Source organism: Colobus angolensis, unplaced genomic scaffold (genome assembly GCF_000951035.1).
Source record: "Colobus angolensis palliatus isolate OR3802 unplaced genomic scaffold, Cang.pa_1.0 Scaffold14, whole genome shotgun sequence".
Lineage (NCBI taxonomy): Eukaryota > Metazoa > Chordata > Mammalia > Primates > Cercopithecidae > Colobus > Colobus angolensis.
In genome coordinates this window covers 17,009,902-17,019,032 of record NW_012114488.1, presented here as the reverse complement: position 1 = coordinate 17,019,032, position 9,131 = coordinate 17,009,902, and the positions used below count along the sequence as shown (strand labels likewise).

General features: G+C 33.1%; 1 protein-coding gene across 3 annotated transcripts in view; it reads left to right on the top strand.

The window, feature by feature from the left end:
• Positions 1–9,131, top strand: part of REV3L (REV3-like, polymerase (DNA directed), zeta, catalytic subunit) — a 185,017-nt gene that overhangs the window by 140,273 nt on the left and 35,613 nt on the right. For all 3 annotated transcript variants that reach the window (XM_011935019.1, XM_011935020.1, XM_011935021.1), the window contains 2 exons: positions 5,731–5,872; positions 8,004–8,248. In XM_011935019.1, coding sequence (XP_011790409.1) covers positions 5,731–5,872; positions 8,004–8,248 — 387 coding nt within the window. The remainder of the gene's footprint in view (positions 1–5,730; positions 5,873–8,003; positions 8,249–9,131) is intronic.

Below are 9,131 nucleotides of genomic sequence, written 5' to 3'. Positions count from 1 at the left end.
AGATCAGTCTCATTTAAAAAAAAAAAAAAAAAAAAAGGAAGCTGAGAAGAAGTTATACACCAATAAATAAAACTTAATATTTAACTTAACATTGAAAACTATATTCAGTCATTTGTTTATAAGCCCCGGAGTCTCTTAAATGCGTGTTTTACCACCTTTAATTAGGTATTATCTAGGATGATAACTGTTTTTGACAAGTGAACTAGAGAACTGGAACTAATATTGTATAGAAGGGACTTAGACTAGACATTAGACCATTTATGTCAAATGGATTATGTTATATGAAGAGACTGTGCACTCTTTCTTTGAGTAGTCTTGGAAATATCAGACAACTTCATCCTTAAATTTAAGTGAATACTTACGTAAATTTAAATGAATACATCTTAACTTTAAGTGAATACAAAAAAGTAAGTATCACTTACTTTTTTGGTAAGTATGGTAACCCCTTTTGATTTGCATTTGCTTTCTACAGTGTTTTAAGGACATACATATATATTGTAAATCGACTTAAAATGAGAAGAACTTGCTAGTCAAGGATTTTTTGTGTTAAAGCTGTAAAACACAAAGATACCCTAATTTTTTTTTTAATAAACCCAGATTTTGGTCTTCTGGAAGCACCTGATCTATGCGAATGAATTACGTTCCCAACATTTTATTGTTTCGAGCTTAGAACACATTTTTTCATAAAATAATGTCTTGTGATTAGATTCCCAAGCCAGCCTATAAAACTTTTCCTAATTTCTAATATTACCAATCTAGATAATTCCTAATACCAGCATGATTTTATCTGTCATCCATGGAATAGTTATTAAATACTATTCCAGTTTCTGAGCTAGGAGGTATATCCTGGGAGCAGAGTTGTGTAGCTGAAGAAGATAATATAAGAAATTTTACTTTCTATTTGCTGAGTATAGAGTCAGTCCACAGAAAAACTTCAGAATAAGTGAATTTTGTACTCAGGATTCTCCTGTCTCCTTTTTTGTCAACCTCTCCCCAGATGAACTATCTTGAAAAGTACCCATGCCTTCAGGATGCTCTAAGTTCGCATTTCAACACTACCCAGGCCTATCCTGAGTAGCATGTGCTTTGTAATTATGCTTCTCTTCCTCCTTTCCGGATCAAAACTTGTATTTATTACCCTTAAGTTTCACAAAGCATTAAGAGGATGGCATAATTCTTTAACAACAATTTTAAAAACTAACAAGAGTCTTATCTTGTCCTTTAACCATAAGTAAAGGCCGCAATTACTCATTCTCTTTTATGTTACATGGTTAGTGAGATAGGACCCGAAAGTAGAAATGATGATGATCTTATTTCAGAAAGATCACTGTTTTAAATTAAAAAGTCTACTTTTTAAATACATTTTTTTAAAAATTAGCCATTCAAAGTATTTTTTATGTTCATGCCTATAGGTCAGCAGATTTAGATCAGAAAACAGCAGTTGTTACCTGCTAGATAAATTATACAAGCTAAAATGTCCCTTGTTAAATTAACCTTTAGTTATGAAAGATAAGATGCATCTAATTTGTGTATATTACTTAGTTACCAGTCAGTGGAGAGGAATACATTTAGTGAAATGCTTATTTCACCAAATACTGAATGCTTATTCATTTCACAAAATGGTCTACCATTTTTGTTAGTGAGGAAGTGAGTAATTTGCTGTGGTGATAGAAATTTAATAAGATAGTTACTCATTTGTAATGTATTATCTTGTTTTCTTTTTCATCATGTTTTCGTTTATTTGACCAAAATCTCAGGTTCTAGTGTACAAGGTTTGTAAACTAGGACAGATTAGGCTTACAGTAATCCTCAGTTCTCTTATCTATAATAGAGAGATGTTAATATATTCTACCTCATGGAGTGAAGTAAGAATTAAATGAGATAGTACGAGTCTTGAACACACAGAAGTCTCTCAATAAATATTAATTGGTACATCTTTCTTTTCAGGATAGAGAATTAGATTCTGAATGAAATGAGGAAATAGTAATTACCATAATTATAATAATGGCTGCAAAGGTTATTAAGTTTCTGCTTTTGCCTAACACCTTACAACAACCTTATTATTACCACTGTTTCACACATACTGAAACTGAGAGCTAGAGAGTTAAATGATTTGCCTAGGTTCACATAGTAGCTTGCAACAGAGCCACAATTTGAACCTAGGACTATCTCACTCCAAAGTCTGTGCTGTCAAACAATATGTGACAAAATGTGAAATAAACCATTTCCACTTTAAAAAAAAAAAGAGTTATATATAGTATAGTAAAAATATTTCTTTTGAAATATACTATTATACCCATTTATTTAAGTTCTAATAGACTATACTGCCTCAAAAAATGGAGTCGATTTCTTAGTCAAATAACTTAAATCAGGAGCCTTTAAGATTCAGTTTAATCAGTTTTGTGTACAAAGTATTTAGACTTACTTTCACCATTTTTGCCCAAAAACAAACTTTTTGTACCTCATTAAATAACATCAACAAGGCCGGGCGCGGTGGCTCAAGCCTGTAATCCCAGCACTTTGGGAGGCCGAGACGGGCGGATCACGAGGTCAGGAGATCGAGGCCATCCTGGCTACCATGGTGAAACCCCGTCTCTACTAAAAAATACAAAAAAAAAACTAGCTGGGCGAGGTGGCGGGCGCCTGTAGTCCCAGCTACACAGGAGGCTGAGGCAGGAGAATGGCATAAACCTGGGAGGCGGAGCTTGCAGTGAGCTGAGATCCGGCCACTGCACTCCAGCCCGGGCCACAGAGCAAGACTCCGTCTCAAAAAAAAAAAAAAAAATCAACAAAAGTAAAAAGCTAACATCAACCTAGGAAAACCATTTTCACCATAACAGTTACGTATATTAACTGTATTATATACTTTTAAATTAGTAAAAAAAATTGGATAAAAGACATGAACAACTATCAAAGGAAAAAATCCTGAAATATTCAAATGTCTACCTCATATACAGTGTATAAATACCTTAATAAATACCTTACTAAAGGAATTCTTAATCTGCTGATTATGTTCTTAATTGTACCATGAATTACAAAAACCTATTGGCAAGATCAGTCTCATTTAAAAAAAAAAAAAAAAAAAGGACTTTAGGCTGGAGTAAACAATGAAAATAAACCAGTATGTTTTAGAACATTTTCCAAAACAAATTATCATCAACATACTTCAATTGGTAACTCTTCTCCTGAATCACCACCTTCAGATTTCAAGGAAATACTCATGCCTAGTCAGCATGATAATCTGTTGAGACAGATTCTTATATATAAGTTTTGTGTAACACATACCTTTTTAAAGTTTTCTGTTAAACCTGTGTTGGTTGAGACTTAACACTTACTTTTCTCATCTTTTACAAAGCTCAGCAAAATGCTTGTGTGCTGCCTGGCATTTTCAGAAATTATATTGTGTCTCACTATTTTGGTACCTCATTTGGCACGTTTCTCCAGGTCAGCTCTCTGTCTATATGTTGAGAGGGCAAAGTGTAAATGTATCTCATTTTTCTGCACTATCCATAGATAAATCCACACATCCTAAAGGAGTGGTGAGCCCTTAAATTCATTTTGTTTTATTTTAAAGGGACTGATTTGATTTATATATAATGCATTATTTCAGATTTACACTTTGCAGTTTTGTATTGTTGAGGGGTTACATTAATGATCTAAAACAAAAATCAGATTAAAATGTGATATCATTTTTTGTCTATCAAACTCATAACTTTAAAAACTATAATTTTCATTATTGACAAATATACAAGGAAACAAGCGCTTTATCATCAGTAGTATGAATATAAATTATTAAAACCTTTCTGGAAAGCAGTGTATTGCTAGGTATTGAAAACTGACCAAATCTGAGAATTTATTTTAAGGAATTATTTAATCATCTGTACAAAGACTTAGCTTTAAAAATGTTCATCACAGCATTGCTTACAGTAATAAAAGATATTCAGTAAATGTTTCGATTAAATATGTTATAATTATACAATAGCATACTTGATAGCTACAAAACAAATATGAGGAGTCAGTATATTAAGTTAAAAATGTAAATTATGAAACAGAATTTCTGTTTATTTTGTTAAACAATTATTTATAGAGTTTAGGATTTTTTCATGTTTGCCTGATGTTTTAACAGCTTTATTCAGATATAATTTGTATATTATACAATTCACCCATTTAAAGTATATGACTCACTGGGTTTTAGTATATTCAAAGTTGTACAACAGCATCACAGTAAGTTTTAGAATATTTTAATTACCCTAAATGGAAATCCTGCATCGTGTAGCCACCACTCTTCAACCTTTCATCACTCCTATCACCCCCTCCACCAGAGTCCCCCCACCCTCTACCTCTTGCCTTAGACAACCACTGATCTACTTTCTGTCCCCATAGATTTGACTATCCTCGACATTTCACGTTAACAGAATCATGCAATATGTAATCTTTTGTGGCTGGCTTCTTTCAGCATAATGCTCTCCAGATTTGTCCATGTTATAGCATCTTTCAGTATTTCTTTTATTGCTGAATAATACTGTATTGTATCGATATATACTACATTTTATTTCTTCATCAGTTGATAGACATTTTGGTTGTTTCACTTTGGGCTACTATGATTAATACTGTAATGAACATTCATATGTAGTTTTTTGTGTAGGTATCTGTTTTCATTCCTTTTGGATGTGTACCAAGGAGTGGAATTTTTGGTGGATTATTTGGTAACTCTGTGTTTAACTATTTGAGGAACTGCCAAATTATCTTCCCAAGCAACTATACTATTTTATGTTCCCACCAGCAGTATATGAGGGTTCCAATCTCTCCACTTGCTTGCTAATACCTGTTACTATCTTTTTTATAATAGGGTATTTTTTTTCTTCCTTCACATTTATTTTCTAGTTTTTCTATTAATTAAGCATTAGTCATGTGTCAGAGGAAAAGGTTTTTAAACACATTTATTGAACAATTATGTGACTATATTGTTCTAAAAGCAATATAATTAAAGATTACAATATATGTGAACCTTAATCTTCAAATGAATAAATTTTATTCCTTGTAGTATACTTTTGGATCATTTTTACATTTTATAATATCAAAATTCTTTTTATGGATTTGCTGAGGGCTTTATTGTTTATTTTCTTAAGAAGGTAAGGTGAAGAGGTTAATTTTTTAAGGTTTAAACTGAAAAACAGAACTTTGATATTTTCACAGAAAATAATTTGAAATACGTTTAACCCACGTATTATCTCACTAAAAATTATATTACTGATTTTTCTGAATCTTCACCAAATTACTTTTTTTGCCATAAAAAGATAGTGCATGTTTTTATTTAAGACTTATATTTACAATGGTAACCCCAGACCCTTCATGTTCTTTAAAAATCTATATATATGGTAATAATTATTGCATAATCAGTAGCTGTATCTTAAAGGAGAATGTTAATTTTCTATAATAAGAATAGAGCAGCATCAAGCAAAATATTGAAAAATAGTGATCCTTAATCTTACCACCTAATCACAAGTACTATTTTAAATTTTGCTTATTTTTCCTGGCTTTTATGCCCTTGAAATACCTGAAATTTTCTGATGTTTTATTCCTTAACATACTTGGCTTAAAGGCTCATATCATTACTCTTTCCTTAAGTAACCACACTTTTAGCATGTAGATTTTTGGCAGGAAAAAAGTACTGTTTTCAGGTGTCCAAATTTTTCCCTGATGTTCATAATGTGGATTCTTTTTTAACAGATGGAAAATGGTTGATCATTATGTTAGCCGTGTCCGTGGAAATCTCCAAATGTTAGAACAACTGGACCTGATTGGGAAAACCAGTGAGATGGCTAGACTTTTTGGCATTCAGTTTTTACATGTACTGACAAGGGGTTCACAGGTGGGAAATCAGTTTTCTTGCAGACTTGAAAGTTCTGTATGTGTGATACACTTTTGTGATATTTGAAGTGATTTGACTTTTAAACTTTCTGTTTGGTACCAACTAATCAATAGCTGGGTGATAAAATCTTATTTTATTCTCTTTCTATGCCAACTTTCCGGCCACTGCCAAGTGTTTTATGGTATTAAGAAAATAAATGTCCATGCCCTTAAGGATACTATATTCCTGAATATTGTTACTGTGATTAAAGATGCCCCTTAAAACTGGAGAAGCAACAAAGAAAGTCTACCTTTCTTTTGTTTTACATGTTTAATTTTGGCTTCTTAAAACTTCCCATAGTTAATTTTAATATAAAAATAAAAAGCTTGAAAATCAATATAAGTGGACTATGTAACTTTTTAAAATGTTATTAAAAAAAAGAAACCTAAAAAGCTATTTAATTCATATCTTTCTAAGTAATTTCCCAAGGATATAATGAGAGATTTTTACTAAACACCTTGCTGAAAGTGATTTTATGTATTAATTCAACAAATATATATTTGAATACCTGTAGTTTGTTAAGCACTGTGGTAGGCATCAGGGATACCATATTAAAACACTCAGATTCCTTAACCTTGTAAAATCCTTAATTATTTTAATTAACTGTGTCTATAACATTCCTCAATCAACCAGTTCAGTAAATATAGCAAAAATAGAGTTCTAACTAGTTTTGTTTTACCTGTTTATTTCATTTAGTTGCTTATAAGCTATTTATTTTGTTTATACCCATCAAATTTAACAACTATTTGAGCTAGCCTGTAATAAAAGGCAAAGATACCTTAAAATCTCATGAGAATACTTCAGTGAACCCAGGCTGGTTCTTATGAGTAAATTTTTTTTTCTAATACCCCAGGCCATCTGCTTAATAGTTATTATTAGAAACAAACATACCAGTAATTGCTTGATTCAGTTTTGCTAGGGACCAGTAATAAGCTGTTTACTATTCAGTTCTTTTTTTATTATTTTTTAATTATTTCCACAACAAAAGCCACATTCAATACTTTATAATTCTATAATCATTTTGTTTGTTTCTTTGAAAAACTGGGATAACGTTTTCTATCTTAAGTCCCATGACAGCTTTTTCATTCTCTAATTTTCCCAAATAAATTTCTCCAAGATGATTGACCAACTTCTTAAATGAAATTGTCAAACTATACAGCTGTCTGTCCTACACTTTTTTATTATGGTATAACTGTAAATAAAGAGGGCCGAGCACAGTGGCTCACGCCTGTAATCCCAGCAGTTTAGGAGGCCAACGTGGGGGATCACTTGAGGTCAGGAGTTCAAGACCACCTCGGCCAACATGGTGAAATCCCATCTCTACTAAAAATACAAAAAGTAGCTGGGCATGGTGGCGCAAGCTTGTAATCCGAGCTACTCAGGAGGCTGAGACAGGAGAATCTCTTGAACCCTGGAAGGGGAGGTTGCAGTGAGCCGAGATTGTGCTGTTGCACTCCAGCCTGGACAACAGAGCGAGACTTGATCTCAAAATAAATAAGTAAATAATAAAAATAAAAAGAGATCTAAGTGCATCTGTCCTTTAAAATTGACTTATCTTTTAAGTTATTTGACATGTTTTATAGTTTTTATAAAAGTCATAGGAATAGGAAAAGGATTTACATATATCCCTTTTCACATCTGAAAGCTGACTAAATCACTAGTATTGCAGGCTGGGCACGTTGGCTCACACCTATAATCCCAGCACTTTGGGAGGCCAAGGTGGGCAGATCACCTGAGGTCAGGAGTTCGAGACCAGCCTGGCTAACATGATGAAACCCTGTTTCTACTAAAAATACAAAAAATTAGCCAGACATGGTGGTGTGCGCCTGTAATCCCAGGCTGAGGTGGGAGAATCGCTTGAACTCGGGAGGCGGAGGTTGCAGATTGCCGAAATCGTGCCATTGTACTCCAACTTAGGCAACAAGAGTGAAACGCCGTCTTAAAAAAACAAACAAACAAACTGGGACTGCAAAAAAAAAAAGTCATACAGTCTTATTCTGAAAAGCAGATTATCCTCAAATGATTGTATATTCAAATTACCAATATATTTACACTGTGTTTCTTCTCTTCTCACCTCCCTTTCTCCCTGCAGTACCGTGTGGAATCAATGATGTTGCGTATTGCTAAACCAATGAACTATATTCCTGTGACACCTAGTGTTCAGCAAAGATCCCAAATGAGAGCCCCACAGTGTGTTCCTCTAATTATGGAGCCTGAATCTCGCTTCTATAGCAACTCTGTTCTTGTTTTGGATTTCCAATCACTTTATCCTTCCATCGTGATTGCATATAACTACTGCTTTTCCACCTGCCTTGGCCATGTGGAGAACTTGGGAAAGTAAGGTTTTTTTTCACATTTACAGTAATGTTGTGCTTTGTACTTCTTACTAAAATTAGACACTTTCTGAGTGTCTCTTTGCCCTTGACACCTTCCCTATGAGCAAGGTAAATGGGCTGTATCCCAGCTAATCCATTCATTGTAGTTGTCTTACTAATTGATATGGATCACCATATGATTAATCCAGCTTCATGGATGGATGACTCATGAAGAGGACTGGGAATAGATCAGCCTTGCAACTGTTTCACTCCATATGTAACTATGGCCTCTTTTAAAATGAAAGTTAAATGGTTGATATAAATTACCTTGCAGTGGAACAGTTTGAGGATTATGATCTTATAACTCCAACTATGACGTCCTCTTTATTTTTCTTATAAATAGTCCAGGATTTTAAAAATTAAATGGTAGGTTTTATTAATTAATGTAAATTAAATTTCATAAACTGATAATAACATTTTAAATTCTCAAAGGATTAGATACTTTTCTTGATTTGTGGGAAATACGGAGTCTTCCTTTTTATTGATTTTTGCGTATTGGAGACCATGTGTTGGTTTTAGTATATGCTATACTCCTTCATAGAAAGCATCTGTGGAAATTATATTGGTGATCCTGTCTTTTTATTAAAAACGGGAATTTGGAAAATTTACAAGATTTACAGTCTTTCTAGTTAAGGTTTAAATTGTTTAAATATGTTCACAAGGATGTTCAATAAAAATAAATTTTTATTTAAGTAATTTAGTATAAGATGATTAGGCCGCACGCAGTAGCTCATGCCTGTAATCCCAGCACTTTGGGAGGTTCAGGCAGGTGGATCACAAGATCAGGAGGTTGAGACCATCCTGGCTAACACGGTGAAACCCTGTCTCTACTAAAAATGCAAAAA